Genomic DNA, 18,845 nt, shown 5'->3' on the forward strand with positions numbered 1-18,845 from the left:
GGGCTTATGCTCTCTCTAGGAGTAGGACTAGGTGGAATCCTTTTTGGCTACGCCCCTGGGGCAGTCCCAGAGGGTATACCATCACTTCCTGCTGTAGGACTCCAGTTTTTTCGGCCTAGTCAGGAGTAAGGACCTGGCTCTCTGCTGGGATCTGCGGTCCTGCCATTTTTTCCTATTTAAATGGTATTTTTTACTTTTTCTTCTATTTGTTCCTGTGTGAACTACAATCAACAGCCAGACTGGGCGACGCACTGGATTTTGTAGATCCTTGGTCTTCCCAGTCTGGCCTGCGAGCGCGTCCCAACTATTAGCTCTGCGCTAGGTTGGCCGCGACATAGCCCCACTGGACGGGGGCTGACCGGCGAGTGAAACACCTCACGCCCTGGTCAACAGTCACGACCAAAGTCGCAGTGTACCTTAGGCCACAGCACCCTCATTCCAAGATGGTGCAGTGGACTGTTGGGAGTGGCGCTCACCTGGTCACCGTGGTATGATGAGTAGTGTCCTCCCTCCTTTCCTACGGAATTGCTGGAGTGGTCACGGGCCCCCACCTGGGGATGGTAGGCCTCTCCTATGTCCTTCCTCCCCCTTGTGCTTCCCCCTTCTCTTTTGTGGGCTTCCCCCCCCCCCCAAGTTGGTGCCCTCATATGTCCTGTCCCCCTGTGCGGGGCCACCATTTTCTGCGAAGATCGGCGGCCATGTTTGTACACCTGGCACAGCCATTTTGCAGTGGCTTTCTTTAATGGAAATCAGAATGGGAGTTCCTGGAGGAGTTTATTTTTGGGTGGAGCACCTCTGTTCTTCAGATCCTCCCCTTTGGGATCGAGATTGCTGCTGACACATGCTGTGCAGACATTCTGGGCCTCCTGGTGCATCTTTGGTACAGGGTGGTAAGTCTGGGGGTCTCCAGTGCACTTTGCCTGACCTCTGGGGGGCGCTGTAGCGTGGTGGGACGTTTTTTTTTCCGTTTGTTTTTTTTTTTTTTTTCAACTTTTGCTGACGGGTTCCCCTGGTGCAACATGGACCCTGCAGATCATGTGTCCCCATCTGACCCCCTTGGGGAGGCCGCATGGCCTTCCGGACCCCGGCTGTCCATGGATGCAATTTCGGCGGTCCTGGAATCGTTTGTGTCCCAGGTGGAGGTGGCCTTTAAAGGACGAGGTGCTAAGAAACGCCCTGCGCCTACCCCTGCCTCATCTGATGCCTCAGATTCTGAGTCTAAATCGGCCACCACAGACACGGGTCTCTGGCAGGGTCTGCCTCCGCAATATGTACTCCCTGGCGGGGTCTGCACTAAGACTGGTTTTTACTGTTGCCCTTGTCTCGCAAACTTTGACTGAGTGGGCTAAGTTGCTACGCTGTGACCTTGAGGGGAAACCACACCCCCTGCCTTTGCGGAGCTGTTGGACCAACTGGTCCAGGGGCTGCAATTTGTTTGCAATGCCGCGCTGGATACTGCTCTCATATGGGTCGACTGTCGGTTTCGGCAGTGGTCCTCAGGCATGTACTTTGGCTAAGGTGCTGGTCTGCAGATCAGATCTCGAAGGCCTTGACTGATCTACCTTTTCAAGGAGATCGCCTGTGTGGGGCTACCCTGGATGACATTATCAAAGATCTCACAGGAGGTACTTTATCCCACAGGCTATCAAGGGTAAGGACCCTCGTCACTGATGGGGTCCCTACTTTTCAGCACACAAAACTTTTTTTGTCCCTCAGGGTCAGTCGATAGGGTAAGTCCTTCAAGACTCCCTTTGGGTGGTCCTAAGAGACCCTGGGCTGGCAAACAAAAATTTCTCCAGACCTGAGGACAAGGCCTCTTTGGCCTGGAGGTGCACCCTCACCGTATCTGGGGTGGGGGGACATCTTTGCTGGTTTCCGGACCTGTGGCTATCCTGGATAGTACAACCGGACGTAATGGTTCCTGTTCTGTGTGTGGAACGTTTTCAGGGCTTTTATTCAAACCTGTTTACGGTCTGGTCCTGGCGTTTTTTTGCCAGCGGGGGGATATCGATCCTGGGTTACCTGGATGATCTGCTTCTCCGTGCTGAGTGTCCCACAGTGATGGTGATCAAATTTGGAGAGCACTATAAGAACTCTGGAGGAGTTCAGGTGGATTCTGAACCTGGAGAAGTCATCCCTGGTCCCTTCCATGAGACTGAACTATCTGGGCCTGAGTTTGGACTTATCCGCAGCCAGGGTGTTTGTTCCTCCAGAAAAAACTCAAACTCCACACTGCGATTCAGCTGTTCTGTCCAGCAAATGGTCGTCCCTGCTGACTTGTATGAGAGTTCTGGGACTGATGATGTCGTCCTTTAAAGTCGGCCCCCTTTTCTCAATTACACATGAGGATCCTCCAGAAGGAAATACTTCTCAAATGGAACAAGAATCCATATTCCCTGGGCAATCAGATCCAGCTGAGCCAGGTGACCAGGGAGTCCCTGATCTGGTGGCTTAGGTCCCCAATGCTCAGGCAAGGGAAATCCTTCCTCCCTATATATTGGACAATGTCACCACGCATGCAAGTCTGTCCGGGTGGGGAGGGGTTCTCGGCAGGTTGTCTGCTCAAGGAGTCTGGTCCCTCGAGGATTCCAGATTTACCGATCAATGTTCTGGAGCTGAGATCTATCCGGCCTTGCCTAGTCCACTGGACCGAGCACCTGTAGGGTTGTCCAGTGCACATTCCATCAGACAATGCCACGGCCGTGGCTTAGGTCAATCCCCAAGGGGGCACCAAAAGTGTCCTTGTGGCCCTGGAATTGGTGGGCCGAATGCTTTGTTCGAGCTCTCTCCGCTATTCACATTCCAGGAGTGGAAAATTGGCAGGCGGATTACCCCAGTCGACAGGCCTTGGATGCAGGGGAATGGTCCTTCCATCCGGAGGTGTTCCAGCAGTTGTGCCTTTTGTTGGGGCACTCTACATGTAGATCTGTTGGCGCCTCGGATCAACAGAAAAGTGCAGAGGTTTGTGGCCTGCTCCCGGGACCCTCTGGCAGACGCCACAGATGCGCTGGTGGCCCAGTGGGGTCAGTATCAGCTGATGCATGCCTTACCTCCTCTCAAGTTGCTGCCAAGACTTCTTCACAGGATAGAGGCAGAAAGGATTGTGGTCATTCTTGTGGCTTTGTACTGGCCTCGCCAAGCTTGGTACGATGACCTGGTCAGGCTGGTCGCAAACGCTCCTTGGAGACCTCCTCTCAGGGAGGATCTACTGTCTCTGGCCAATCTTCCATCCTGCTTTATGGTAGCTGGCTTTGACGGCTTGGCTGTTGGACAGGGGATTGTCTGCTTCAGTGATTCCCACTCTGCTCAGAGCGAGGAAGGCGACTTCTAGGAAGAACTTGGAAGTCATACAGTGCGTGGTGTGAGTCTCCTGGCGCTCCCGCTTGCTCTTACTCAGTGGCTCAGATCTTAGCTTTCCTTCAAGGAGGTGTTGGTCAAAAGTTGGCCTTGAGTACTATCAAGGGTCGGGTCTGGGCCTTGCCATTTTTGGCAATTTTCTTTTTTTCCAAAGGCCATTAGCCACCTATTCCCTGGTTCGTAACTTCCTCTAGGGGGTGCAACACTTTGTACCTCCGTTGCCACCTTGGGACCTTACCGTAAAATCCTTTTCTCTGAGGTTCACTGACAGACACAGCACCTGCCCCTCTGTTGGGGTTGTTATTTGTTCTTCTGACACTGCTTGTTACAAACTTGAGTCCTACAGCAGGACGTGATGGTATACCCTCTGGGACTGCCCAAGGGGCGTAGCCAAAAAGGTTTCCGCCTAGTCCTACACTCCTAAAGAGAGAGAGAGCAATAAACCCAATGGTCTGAATACTTGAAGCTGTTTCTGTCAGGGAACCTCAGAGAAAAAGATTTTACGGTAAGACAAAAATCTAAATAAAAGTGGATGTGTAACCGCGCTAATGTAAACCAATAAACGATGTTAAGATTAGAAAAGAAAAGCTGCAACTTCAAGTGTGACAACACCCCAAATACAAATAGATACAAGTCGCGCTAAGTGATAGGGAACAAATAAATATATCAAATTGTGAGATTTGAGTCCACAAAATATAAGTTCATAAATTCTTAGGTGCAAAATGATAAATCAGGTGATTGAGTGCAGGAATCCGCATCTGATGAATGTTCTGCTTACCAGAATAAGATGAATAAATAGCAGAAGTGTGAATCTCCACCGCGTATGATGAACCTATCAAGGGTCAAGATGTCAGAGAGCAATTCCATATATATAGTGTGGTGATGGCGTCAGAATCGCTCAAATGGAGGTGTATCAATCATGTTAGAATAGTTAGATGATGAACATGGAATGATAAAAAAAACGCCATAGCATAAAATCCCAAAAATATATTTCATAAAAGACAAGTGCACTCCAAAATGATGTGGAATGAAAGAATAATGAAACCTCCACACCAAGTATAAAGCGAAAAAAGAAAAGCGAATATGTTGAAAAAATTTAACACCACAGTGTTTTGTGTGGATCTATATAGGTACTTCTTACCAAATATAGAAAGAAGTGTGCATTATAGAGCCTCCAACAAGTAAGGAAGGTGAATGACAAAAGATGAGAATCTTCATCCGGTGAGGAAGAAATGAAGGGACACTCACCCCCAAATTAAGCCGCACCCAATATATTAACTCCTTACCAGATACCAGTAAGGAATCCGCTTGAACTCAGGACAATAGCCTGTTGATAGATTTGATAGATGAATCAAAAGGAACCCAGCAGTCACAAGGAGTCCCACCTCTTAGATATGGCACGTATGGACCAATAAACTTCACACAGGCAGCCTCCTAATTACCAGCCAGGTGTTAAGCAAGTCCAATAGCGATATCTGATATCGAGTTCCTTTTGATTCATCTATCAACATATTGTCCTGAGTTCAAGCAGATTCCTTACTGGTATCTGGTAAGGAGTTATTATATTGGGTGCGGCTTAATTTGGTGGTGAGTGTCCCTTCATTTCTTCTTCACCGGATGAAGATTCTCATATTTTTTCATTCACCTTCCTTGTTGGAGCCTCTTTAATGCACACTTCTATCTATATTTGGTAGGGAGTTGCTATATAGATCCTCACAAAACACTGGTGGTCAATTTTTTCAACATATTCTTTTTTTTCTTTTTTTTTCATATCTTTTTTTTCACTTTATACTTGGTGTGAAGGTTTCATTCTTTCATTCCACATCATTTTGGAGTTCACTAGTCTTTTATGAAATATATTTTTGGGATTTTATGCTATGGCGTTTTTTTTATCATTCCATGTTCATCATCTAACATTGATACACCTCCATTTGAGCGATTCGGACGATATCACCACACTATATATATATATATATATATATATATATATATATATATATATAATGGGATTTCTCTCCGACATCTTGACCCTTGAGAGGTTCATCATACGCGGTGGAGATTCACACTTCTGCTATTTATTCATCTTATTCTGGTAAGCAGAACATTCATCAGATGCGGATTCCTGCACTCAATCACCTGATTGATTTATCATTTTGCACCTAAGAGTTTATGAACTTATATTTTGTGGACTCAAATCTCACAATTTGATATATTTATTTGTTCCTTATCACTTAGGGCGACTTGTATCTATTATAAGACAAAAATCTAGTTTTTTTTTTTTTTTTCCCCAAATCGTTTTGGCACTGCAAAGACTGAGTCGCAGGAATTTGAACAGTTCCATTGCTGACGATTGCGTGCAACTTGTCATGCGTTTTGGAACTGTGAAATTGCATGACAAGCGCACTGGTATGAACGGGAGCTTAACGTGTCATTGTAAGATCGTTGCTTTGTACATTTGTCCACAGCCAGTTCTGTGTGTTTGCTTATGTGTTGCTCCATAGCCACAAAAGCACAAATAAGACCTGAAAAATGTAGTTGCACCACGGATAGGTGCAAACATATTACAGTGTGCTCATGCCATTACCTGGAAGCTTAAAATAGGCAGTTGATGTCTAATGAACCATTCACATTTTGATGTCTGGGTTTGTTGTGTTAAGTTAGCAGCCTATTCAAATGAGTCGGCTGGCAAGGCACTAAACATCCAAATATAGAACATGCGCCATTTTTTTTTTTTTTTTTTTTTACAGTGCAGTCACCACAATGCACGGTAGTGCAATACTGTGCACTGCAACTCGTTTGCATTGGAACTGCTTGCCTTAGTGTGTTTCAGTGCGATTCAAAATGATGCAGTGTGTATTGTAACACACAAACGCAATAGAATGTTTTGGCCCTCAATGCTTTGGTTTAATTAAAAATTGCATGACATCACATATAGGACTTGTATGTATTTACTTTAACCAATTATTTTTTTCTTTTTATATATAGGTAATGTTCACTGAAGAGGATGTGAAATACTACCTGGCAGAATTGGCACTTGCTTTAGATCATCTTCATACTCTTGGTATTATATATCGAGACCTTAAGCCAGAAAAGTAAGTAATATATATTTAACCAGACACAGAGCTACAATATAAAAGCTGGACTATCTAATAGGTTGTATGACAATGACACAATTAGTCTATTACCTGCAACAGGGGGGCATATTTATAAAGCCGTGAAGGTGACATTCATCCTACATTTGCAGGGGTATCATCCTGGAGCGTTTGTTTTAAATTATGATTGAATGACCTGCAACAAATGTTTGGTGAATGTCGCATTCATTGCTTGATATTATTAATTTGTTTTTCTGTACTTGCAATGCATTATTAGCTTTCAGTTCTATAATGAGTTGACTCCAATAGTTGCATTTTCAGGGTGTGTAAAAGAAGTTGCTCCCATTTGAGAGTGTAAGTCAATTCCCCATCAACCAGTAGCACCACCTTTAAGTATGCGGCACAAATGGCTGTTTCCTGAACTTCGATATTGAATTTTAAACCTGCTAATATTGGCTTGATAGATTGATAAGCTCAGAGACCCTAAAGCTATACATTGCTTGTACAGTGTTCCCTTAGGACCTAGAGAGGACTTTATAAGCCCTTTTTTAGAAGGCAATATTTTGGGTTATCTGTTTTGCTGAAAGCCAGCCTAATATTTATATAAATATACGAAGTAGATCTAAAAATGACCCCAAGGCAACTGTTGTGGAATAGCTAAAGCTGAACTCTAAAGGTAAAACGCACTAGAATCCAATTATGTGCTTATTAACCACTTAAGCCCCGGAGGATTTGGCTGCTGAAAGACCAGGGGGTATTTTGCGATTCGGCACTGCGTGAATTTAACGGAAAATTGCGCGGTCGTGCGACGCTGTACCTAAACGAATTTGACGTCCTTTTTTTCCCACAAACAGAGCTTTCTTTTGGTGGTATTTGATCACCTGTGCTATTTTTACTTTTTGCGCTATAAACAAAAAAAGAGCGTAAATTTTGCAAAAATAACAATATTTTTCAAATTTTTTTATATGAAATTCCCCCCCAAAAAAATGTAAAAATCAAAATTTTTTAACATTTTCAGCCAATTTGTTTTATGCTACATATGTTTGCTAAAAAAAAAAATCGCAAAAAGCGTATTTTGATTGGTTTGCGCAAAAGTTATCGCGTTTACTAACAAAGGGAAAGATTTTTGTCATTTTTGGTGTTTTTTTTTTTAACGCGTAATGGCGGCGATCTGCGATTTTTTTTTTTTTTTGCGGTACTGCGACATTGCGGCGGACAGATCGGACCCTTGACTGACATTTTTGACACTTTTGGGGTTATCAGTGACATTTCTACAGTAATCAGTGCTATACATATGCACTGTTACTTTAAAAATACACTGGCAGTGAAGGGGTTAACTTTATTTGAGAGGGAGGGGCTGTGTGTGTCCCTAGGGGCGTGATTCTAACTGTGATTGGCTGTGGCTAGAGCTGTAGGACCAATGATCAACGGTCCTACATAGTAGAACCGTATGATCATGGCTCCTACACAGGGGAGAATGACAGGCAGCTTGTTTACACAAGCTGCCTGCCTTTCTCCCTCTCCCCCGACGATCGATGAGTGAGCGGCGGACATCGGGTCTGCCGGTCACACACGCGGGGGGGGGGTCCGTGACCACGCGGGAGCGCGCCTCCGGCGGCGCGCGCTCGCTCCCCAGAGCCTCACAGGCTAGTGACGTACCGATACGTCACTCTGCCTGTGAGGGGCTGACCGCCGCAGTATATGTACGTGCGGCGGTCGGCAAGTGGTTAAAGACCCTCTGATACATTTTGAAACACTCCTACTATTAGTATGTAAATTCTCTTGTTTGAGTCAATCAAGACTCTGTTTGCGGTTTACATTAGTGTCTGTTTAGAACTGGGTGTTGGCTTCTAGCATAACACGGAAAACCCTATTAGGGAGTTGCTGCTTTTTCATTAAAGGCTAAAGGTTTTTTTTTACCCTAATGCAATCTCTGCATAAGCCCTGGTTCACGTTCATACTACTTTGAAAGCGCGCTACTTCACATAAAATAGCACAATTTTAAAGTAGCAGGTCAGTGTGATTTCAGGTGCTACTTGAAAGACATCTATGCAGCTTTATGCACAGATGTCTATTGAAGATGCGCCTGAAATCTGAAAAAGTAGTGCAGGAACTACTTTTGCAATTCAGTGCGGTACTGCAAAGTTGGTGTCGCACTGATTGGAACGGTGCCATCGCCTGCAATAGGCTGCAACTTGCCATGCAATTTGACCTGTCAAATCGAGTGATAAGATAAATAAAAGTACGGCGCCAATCATTAATAAAGGACAAATCACTGAAAGGTAAGAGTCCAAATATTAAACGGATGATAATCCTCAGTAAAACAGATATGAGAGTCCAGCCACCAAAGATGGAGTCGGTACAAGGAAAACATCATCACCTCGTGCAACAGATTAGGTGTCAGCTTACCGGAAACCCTGGACCCCCTGTTAGGGTGGGTCACATGAGCGAGTGGTAAATGAATCCAGGAAGAGGGTCCTCTATGGTGCGGATACCAATCCCAGGATGGTCACTCCAAGGAGGGCACAGTACCAGTAACTCAACCCGTGCAGTAGGTGAAAATACCTCAAAATCAAGAGGAAGACTCCAATGGCATGGTAAACTACTCAGCTTTATTCATATTAAAAGATGCAAATGGCAACTCACATTTAGATGACAAATCAATGCGCATAAATGGTACACCACAGGTAAGCGTGAAGACAAGCGGACGCGCCTGACGTTTCGTACTCCCTAGGACATTCTCAAAGGCCTGTGGTGTACCATTTATGCGCATTGATTTGTCATCTAAATGTGAGTTGCCATTTGCATCTTTTAATATGAATAAAGCTGAGTAGTTTACTATGCCATTGGAGTCTTCCTCTTGATTTTGAGGTATTTTCACCTACTGCACTGGTTGAGTTACTGGTACTGTGCCCTCCTTGGTTAGACCATCCTGGGATTGGTATCCGCACCATAGAGGACCCTCTTCCTGGATTCATTTACCACTCGCTCATGTGACCCACCCTAACAGGGGGTCCAGGGTTTCCGGTAAGCTGACACTTAATCTGTTGCACGGGGTGATGATGTTTTCCTTGTACTGACTCCATCTTTGGTGGCTGGACTCTCATATCTGTTTTATTGAGGATTATCATCCGTTTAATATTTGGACTCTTACCTTTCAGTGATTTGTTCTATATTAATGATTGGCGCTGTACTTTTATTTATCTTTTCATTACTATAGTTGTATTTTTTGTACTGGCTGCCTAGGTTCATTATCGTTTACCTATCCTGACTGTGACTTAAGCGCGGCCTTTTTTCCTAATATTAAATCGAGTGATAAATCGCTCCAATGTGAACGAGGGCTTAAGGTGAAAAAACTTTTAGGTGCAGCTGCCCAACCCCCGCCATGTTGTGTTGGTTGCCTGCACCGGAAATTAAGTAGAACGTCCAAAGCAGAAGAGCAGCTGACAAGTAAAAAAAAAAAAGTTTAAGCTAGTTTAGTTCCACTTTATTCATTTTTGTATTAGCAATGCTATAAAATACGGTTAGGGTGAATGTTTACATAGAATGTATTATTTTTCTTTTTTTTTTCTAGTATATTGCTTGATGAAGAAGGACACATTAAGCTAACGGGTATGTCACACAGTTCTGTTGTCTTTAGACCATGAGATCTAATTGTTGCATTAAAGACTTTTACCATTTACATGAAGGCCCAAACGGTCTCTTGAAACAAAATAATGCTTTAGGATCCATATGAATTGATCATAAAATATAACTAGATTGTCTTTTTTTTGTTTTGTTTTGGACTGCCGATCTGTGAGTTCCAGGTGGTGTGCATGTCCCTGGAAACTGTCCTCTGGTCTTTTCTAGCTTCTCAGCTCTGGGGTTATGGGCCCCCTTTGCCCTTCTCAATGTATATCAGGACCCTCAGCTCTGTGTAGAATGGGCAGTGGCTATTGTTGCATAGTTTGATGTACTTACTCCCAGTCCATGTTGCATCTTTTTTTTTTTTTTTTCACAAAAACTAGGAACATCAAATCTCGGCCACCTATAGATGAATCCTACCACAGCGCCTCGGCATATAACACCGAAAACAGAATAAATGTCACTCTGCTCTAAATAGCAATATAAAATGCACTGATGCTAGCCAGCATTAAAAATAATAAAATTATAAAAGTAGTCAAACTCCCAAGGATAAGGAAGACATGCGGCGCATAAATAACCCTGTGTTGGGGAGAGGTATAGCCAGTGGAAAGTACACAATTCAAGAAAAGTTCATAAAGTGTAATATGATCAAATCCAGAAGATGCTTGATAAGTCTGCCGTCCACCACACCGCGTGAAATAGTGCCACCACTCCCTTAAGGTAGTACGCTTACCAGAGATCTGGCAATACAACGCGTATCCAGCCCGCCAGTATAAGGGCTTTATCAATAACTTTCCCCGGGTCAGCAGCAGCTTAATGAGCATCCATAAATGAAACAAAGTGGAAAATATCATAGCGTAAAGCCCCCCGTACACACGATAAGATTATCGAACGATCTGTCGTCCGTTTTTTGTGGCATGCTAGTCTGATGTGGAAAGTGAAGAGGTTATTTTCATATGAATTTTCCCGTACGACAGAATTCTTCTTCAGAAGTGATGTCATGTGTTGGATTGCTTTGTATGTGTTCTTTCGTCTCTGAGCATGCCTAGTCTTGCTCTTAAGATTTTTTTCCATCAATCTGTACTAATGAGACGAAAATCGGACATTGTATTACAGACGACAAAAATTTTATAGCCTGCACATCAGGATTTTTTCGACCGAAAAGTCGGAGTCGGCTGTCGAAAGTACCATACTAACAATCCGAAAATCGGCAGATCGGTCGTCGGACAAATTTTCCCTTCAGATTTTCTTATCGTATCGTGTGTACGGGCCTTTATACTGCAATCACAAAGTTTTATTTAAGAGAATAAAAGGTTCTACTCACATTTTGAAATTTAAAAGAAAGCCTTTAAGAAATCTTCCAATGGCTGAAAATGAATCCAGGAAACGGAGGACCGTCCGAAAGCCGTCTCCACTACACGGCCGTCTGTCAAGGGACCGCAACGTCACTTCCAGACTGACGTCTGTTATCAGTTCTCATTGCCGTGCAGCCTATGCCATGACATGTTTCGCCATTGCGAATTATGGGATTGCCTGCATGGTAGGGCAATGCTCTTTTTATCTGCTGAAGGATATAACGGCAACCAATTGCCTGGCTAGTGTCCCTGCTACCTGGATCTGTGCAAGTTACACAAATAATACCAGTCGTAGCCTCACAAATGATTAATATTCAGCATCAATACAAATTGAATCCTCTTAAATGCAATCTATAAATAGATTAGATCACTTAAGACTTAAGCTTAATAGGGCACAAAAGTACAGTGTAGTAGGGCCCATACCCCTAAATGATATACAAAACAATTGTGGAAAGAAAAAAGTGGGGCTTTGCAGGCCGTTAGGAGGAGAAGGATCACGACAGAACCAAGATGTATAAAAAATAAATTTTATTTTACAACTTTAAAAGACATGGGCAAAAAAGCACACGTTAAACAAAGAACACTGAGAAAAGAGTATAAAACCAAAAACATGTAAATGAGATCACAAGGTAGAAATATTTCCCAATAAGGGAGAGCTAATAGCCTGTATAGCTGGATGGTATAGGGGTCTCAGATGGAGAACGGTCAATGAAGGTCCCCAGCAAGCCGACGCGTTTCGCTCAAGGCTTCCTCAGGGCCAGAGAGACCATAACAGACCGATATTTCTACAGATAATGTAAAGTATAAACAAGACAAAATTAATAAACCGTAAATTATTATATTCATGTATCAGACATTAATAGCACATGTATATCTCAAAACACAATGGTTTTGTACTGACCCTTTTGTGACTCGATGTGGCAGACAGTAGCAGGACGTAATAAAGAAAGATTGCATCCTGCTATTGTCTGCCACCCCCTGAGTCACAAAAGGGTCAGTACAAAACCATTGTGTTTTGAGATATATGTGCTATTAATGTCTGATACAAGAATATAATAATTTACAGTTTATTAATTTTGTCTTGTTTATACTTAACATTATATGTAGAAATATCGGTCTGTTATGGTCTCTCTGGCCCTGAGGAAGCTTTGAGCGAAACGCGTCGGCTTGCTGGGGACCTTCATTGACCGTGCTCCATCTGAGACCCCTATACCATCCAGCTATACAGGCTATTAGCTCTCCTTTATTGGGAAATATTTCTACCTTGTGATCTCATTTACATGTTTTTGGTTTTATACTCTTTTCTCTGTGTTCTTTGTTTAACATGTGTTTTTTTGCCCATGTCTTTTAAAGTTGTAAAATAAAATTTATTTTTTATACATCTTGGTTCTGTCATGATCCTTCTCCTCCCAACGGCTTGCAAAGCCCCACTTTTTTCTTTCCTCAATTGTTTTGTATTAAGCTTAATACATTTAAAAACAGACAAATCAGTGCATAATAATGGTGGTATTATGGACAATGCTTCATAAAACAGCTTCATAATACATGGAGGTATAAAAATATGAAAATTATACCAAATTATAAAAGAGTAATTATGTACGTTAAAAAGCATTAGTAATTACTAATAAAACAGTTCAAATCCAGTTCAATATTTAATCCTCTTGGAGTAAGGCTTTTTAATAGAAAAATCCATTTTGTTTCTCTCCGACAGATCCCTCATGCGGTTAGATCCCCTCCAAGGAGAATACACGCAATCGATGGCACAAAATTGCAATAATGACGGGTCTCTATTATGTTTTTCCCTAAATTGTAGGGAGACGCTATGCTTTTCTAATCCTTTTCTAATATTCGCAATATGTTCTGAAATGTGAATGCGTAATAGTCTTTGTTCTCCCTACATAATAAAGCCCACATGGACACCACAACAGGTATACCGCATAAGTGGAACAGCAAGTGATAAACTCGTTAATATTGAAAATTTGACCATCAAGATTAGTGAAAGTTCTTCCTCTCTCATTTCTATGCATTGTTCTACAACAGATGCACTTCCGGCATGGAAAAAAAACATGTAGAAGAATTCTCCATATTATTTTTAACCACTTCCATACCGAGTCATGTAAAATGACGTCGGCAAAGTGGTTGTCTAGATCCGGGCCGCCGTCATATGACGTCGGCCCGTTCTAGCTGCTACTGCGCGCCCCCGGCGGCGCGCGGCGGCGCGATCAGGGATGAGGCTCGTCCCTCGGACATAGCCCATCCCTGATCAAGGTAAACAGCCAATAGAAATTGGCTGTTTACCACGTGATCGGCTGTGTCAATCACAGCCGATCACATGAGCGGCTCCAGCACGAGCCGCTCGTTCTCTCTGCAATGCGCGCCCCCGGGGGCGTGCACAGCAGCGATCGGGGACGAGGCTCGTCCCTCGGACAGAGTCGATCCCCGATCTAGGTAAAGAGCCAATGAAATTGGCTCTTTACCACGTGACCGGCTGTGTCCAATCACAGCCGGTCACAAATGTCAACAGAGAACACGGTAACTAGCTGTCACCGTGTTCTCCTCCTCACACACTGATCCTGTGTGAGGAGGAGATTGTGGTAACAGCTAGTTACCAACTACAGTGCACCCTAAACACACTGATTGCCCCCCCCCCAATAAAGAGCACCTGTCACTAGCCCATCAAAGTACCCGAGTACCTGTCATCAGCCCATCAGGTACTCAGATGACAGGTACTTGGGTACTCTGATGGGCTGGTGACAGGTATTCGGGTACTCTGATGACGGATACTCTGATGACAGGTACTCGGGTACTCTGATGACAGGTACTCGGGTACTCTGACGGGTACTCGGGTACTCTGATGACAGGTACTCGGGTACTCTGACGGGTACTCGGGTACTCTGATGACAGGTACTCGGGTACTCTGATGACGGGTACTCGGGTACTCTGATGACGGGTACTCGGGTACTCTGATGACGGGTACTCTGATGACGGGTACTCGGGTACTCTGATGACGGGTACTCGGGTACTCTGATGACGGGTACTCGGGTACTCTGATGACAGGTACTCGGGTACTCTGATGACAGGTACTCGGGTACTCTGATGACAGGTACTCGGGTACTCTGATGACAGGTACTCGGGTACTCTGATGACGGGTACTCGGGTACTCTGATGACGGGTACTCGGGTACTCTGATGACAGGTACTCTGATGACAGGTACTCGGGTACTCTGATGACAGGTACTCGGGTACTCTGATGACAGGTACTCGGGTACTCTGATGACGGGTACTCGGGTACTCTGATGACGGGTACTCGGGTACTCTGATGACGGGTACTCGGGTATTCTGACGGGTACTCGGGTACTCTGATGACGGGTACTCGGGTACTCTGATGACGGGTACTCGGGTACTCTGATGACGGGTACTCGGGTACTCTGACGGGTACTCGGGTACTCTGATGACAGGTACTCTGATGACAGGTACTCGGGTACTCTGATGACAGGTACTCGGGTACTCTGATGACAGGTACTCGGGTACTCTGATGACAGGTACTCGGGTACTCTGATGACGGGTACTCGGGTACTCTGATGACGGGTACTCGGGTACTCTGATGACGGGTACTCGGGTATTCTGACGGGTACTCGGGTACTCTGATGACGGTACTCGGGTACTCTGATGACGGTACTCGGGTACTCTGATGACGGTACTCGGGTACTCTGATGACGGTACTCGGGTACTCTGATGACGGTACTCGGGTACTCTGATGACAGGTACTCGGGTACTCTGATGACAGGTACTCTGATGACAGGTACTCGGGTACTCTGACAGGTACTCGGGTACTCTGATGACAGGTACTCGGGTACTCTGATGACGGGTACTCGGGTACTCTGATGACGGGTACTCGGGTATTCTGACGGGTACTCGGGTACTCTGATGACGGGTACTCGGGTACTCTGATGACGGGTACTCGGGTACTCTGATGACGGGTACTCGGGTACTCTGATGACGGGTACTCTGATGACGGGTACTCGGGTACTCTGATGACAGGTACTCGGGTACTCTGATGACAGGTACTCGGGTACTCTGATGACAGGTACTCGGGTACTCTGATGACGGGTACTCGGGTACTCTGATGACGGGTACTCGGGTACTCTGACGGGTACTCGGGTACTCTGATGACAGGTACTCGGGTACTCTGATGACAGGTACTCTGATGACAGGTACTCGGGTACTCTGATGACAGGTACTCGGGTACTCTGATGACGGGTACTCGGGTACTCTGATGACGGGTACTCGGGTATTCTGACGGGTACTCGGGTACTCTGATGACGGGTACTCGGGTACTCTGATGACGGGTACTCGGGTACTCTGATGACGGGTACTCGGGTACTCTGATGACGGGTACTCTGATGACGGGTACTCGGGTACTCTGATGACAGGTACTCGGGTACTCTGATGACAGGTACTCGGGTACTCTGATGACAGGTACTCGGGTACTCTGATGACGGGTACTCGGGTACTCTGATGACGGGTACTCGGGTACTCTGACGGGTACTCGGGTACTCTGATGACAGGTACTCGGGTACTCTGATGACAGGTACTCTGATGACAGGTACTCGGGTACTCTGATGACAGGTACTCGGGTACTCTGATGACAGGTACTCGGGTACTCTGATGACAGGTACTCGGGTACTCTGATGACGGGTACTCGGGTACTCTGATGACGGGTACTCGGGTATTCTGACGGGTACTCTGATGACGATACTCGGGTACTCTGATGACAGGTACTCGGGTACTCTGATGACAGGTACTCGGGTACTCTGACGGGTACTCGGGTACTCTGATGACAGGTACTCGGGTACTCTGATGACGGGTACTCGGGTACTCTGATGACGGGTACTCGGGTACTCTGATGACGGGTACTCGGGTACTCTGATGACGGGTACTCGGGTACTCTGATGACGGGTACTCGGGTACTCTGATGACGGGTACTCGGGTACTCTGATGACGGGTACTCGGGTACTCTGATGACGGGTACTCGGGTACTCTGATGACGGGTACTCGGGTACTCTGATGACGGGTACTCGGGTACTCTGATGACGGGTACTCGGGTACTTTGAGTACCTGTCAACGGAGTACCTGTCACCTACCCATCAGAGTACCCGAGTACCTTCCACCTGCTCATCAGAGTACCTGACGCCTGAAGTACCCAAGTACTTGCTGCCTGCTCATCAGTACCCATCACTACTCATCAGTACTCATCAGTACCTATCACGTATCAGTACTGATCATCAGTACCCATCAGTACAGTATCACCTATCAGTCAGTGAGTACTACTCATCAGTACCTATCACCTGCCTGTCACCTGCCCATCAGAGTACCCGAGTACCTGTCACCTGCCTATCGGAGTACCCGAGTACCTGCCACCTGCTCATCAGTACCAGAGTACCTGTCACCTGCCCAACAAAGTACCCGAGTACCTGTCACCCTTCATACAGCCACCATGTCCAAGTCCAAAAAGGTTTATATACGTCCTCCGTTTAAACCTAAATACCGGTGTTATGGCAGCAGATAGCTGCCATAACCCTGGTATTTTTTTAAACGGTGGACGGTTGGCTTTCCGATAAGGGTGGTCCCAGCGGCGGATTCGCCGTGGGATCACCCTTCCGGGATGGCGGAAGAGGCGCCCCTCCCCCCCCCCTCCCGACGCGTTCCGGTCCTTTTCCCCGCTTACCGGACCCGCCGGCAGCGGGGAAAACGATCCGGTCCCGAATCCTCAGACAGGATGTCGAGTGAGGGCAAGCTTGCCCTCACTTGACTCTATGGTCTTGGAGGACCGGAGCTACGGAAAATGTTGTTGCCTAGCAACCGGTTTAAAGGTCCTTTTTTTTTTTTTTTTTTCATTTTATATTATAATTATTTTTTTTTTTTTCTATCTTTTAGTGTACTTGTGAGATCTGAGGACTTTTTGACCCCAGATCTCACAAAAAAGAGGTCCTGTCGTGCCTATTTCTATTACGAGGAATATTTACATTTCTTTTAATAGAAATAAAAATGATCAATTTTTTTTTTTTTTTTTTAAACGGTGTAAAAATAAAAAATAATAAATAAAATAAATAGTAAAAAAAAAAAAAAAAAAAAAATTAAAGCGCCCTGTCCCCGTTAGCTCGCGCGCAGAAGCGAATGCATGCAGAAACCCTGCCCACATATGTAAACGGTGTTCAAACCACACATGTGAGGTATCGCCGCGATCGTTAGAGCAAGGGGAATAATTTGAGCCCTAGACCTCCTCTGTAACTCAAAGATGGCAACCTGTAGAAATTTTTAAATTGTCGCCTATGGGGATTTTTAAGTACCAAAGTTTGTCACCATTCCGTGAGCGTGCGCAATTTTGAAACATGACATGTTGGGTATCTATTTACTCGGCGTAACATTATCTTTCACATTATGGAAAAAAGTTGGGCTAACTTTACTGGTTTCTTATTTTTTAATTAAAAAAAGTGAATTTTTTCCAAAAAAATTGCGTTTGGAAGACCGCTACGCAAATACGGTGTGATAAAAAATATTGCAATAATCTCCATTTTATTCTCCATTTTATTCTCTAGGGTCTCTGCTAAAAAAAAATATATAATGTTTGGGGGTTCTAAGCAGTTTTCTAGCAAAACAACTGATTTTAGCTTGTAAACACCAAATGTCAAAAATAGGCCTAGGCAAGTGGCTAGGATGCATGATGATGCTCCTTGGATGTTAGGCCCCTGTATATGGCAAGGCTGTGAAAAAGTCTCACACATGTGGTATTGCCATACTCAGGAGGAGTGGCAGAATGTATTTTGGGGTGTCATTTTTGCTGTGTACATGCTATGTGTTAGGAATATCCTATAAATTGACAACTTTGTGTAAAAAGTTTTCATTTTTTTCCCACATTTTCCAAAAACCTGTGGAAAAAAATTATATGTTCAAACGACCCATAATGCCTCATAGAATATACGTTGGAGTGTTTGCTTTCCAAAATGGGGTCATTTTGTGGACTTTTCCATTGTATTGGTGCTCTAGGGCCTTGAAAAGTGTGATAGGTAGTAAGAAAGTTTTATGTGTATTTATGCTCCTAGAACGCCTGAATGTGCTTCTTGGACGTGGAGTCTCTTTTTGTGGCCAGGCTGTGTAAAAGTCTCACACATGTGGTATCACCATACTCGGAAGGAGTAGCAGAATGTATTTTTGGGTGTAATTTTTGCTGTGTACATGCTATGTGTTAGAAATAGCTTATAAATTGACAACTTTGTGGGAAAAAAAAGAAAAAAAAAATTTTTTCTTCATTTTCCCAAGAATTGTGGGAAAAAATTACAACTTCAAAAAACTCACCATGCCTCTTACTAAATACCTTGGACTGTCTACTTTACAAAAAGGGGTCATTTGGTCGGTAT

General features: G+C 44.7%; 1 protein-coding gene across 2 annotated transcripts in view; it reads left to right on the plus strand.

The window, feature by feature from the left end:
• Positions 1-18,845, plus strand: part of RPS6KA3 (ribosomal protein S6 kinase A3) — a 319,536-nt gene that overhangs the window by 174,149 nt on the left and 126,542 nt on the right. For both annotated transcript variants that reach the window (XM_082245344.1, XM_082245345.1), the window contains 2 exons: positions 6,343-6,449; positions 10,024-10,061. In XM_082245344.1, the coding sequence (XP_082101470.1) occupies positions 6,343-6,449; positions 10,024-10,061 (145 nt within the window). The remainder of the gene's footprint in view (positions 1-6,342; positions 6,450-10,023; positions 10,062-18,845) is intronic.

This window comes from Pelophylax lessonae (genome assembly GCF_965119305.1).
Source record: "Pelophylax lessonae genome assembly, chromosome: 2".
Lineage (NCBI taxonomy): Eukaryota > Metazoa > Chordata > Amphibia > Anura > Ranidae > Pelophylax > Pelophylax lessonae.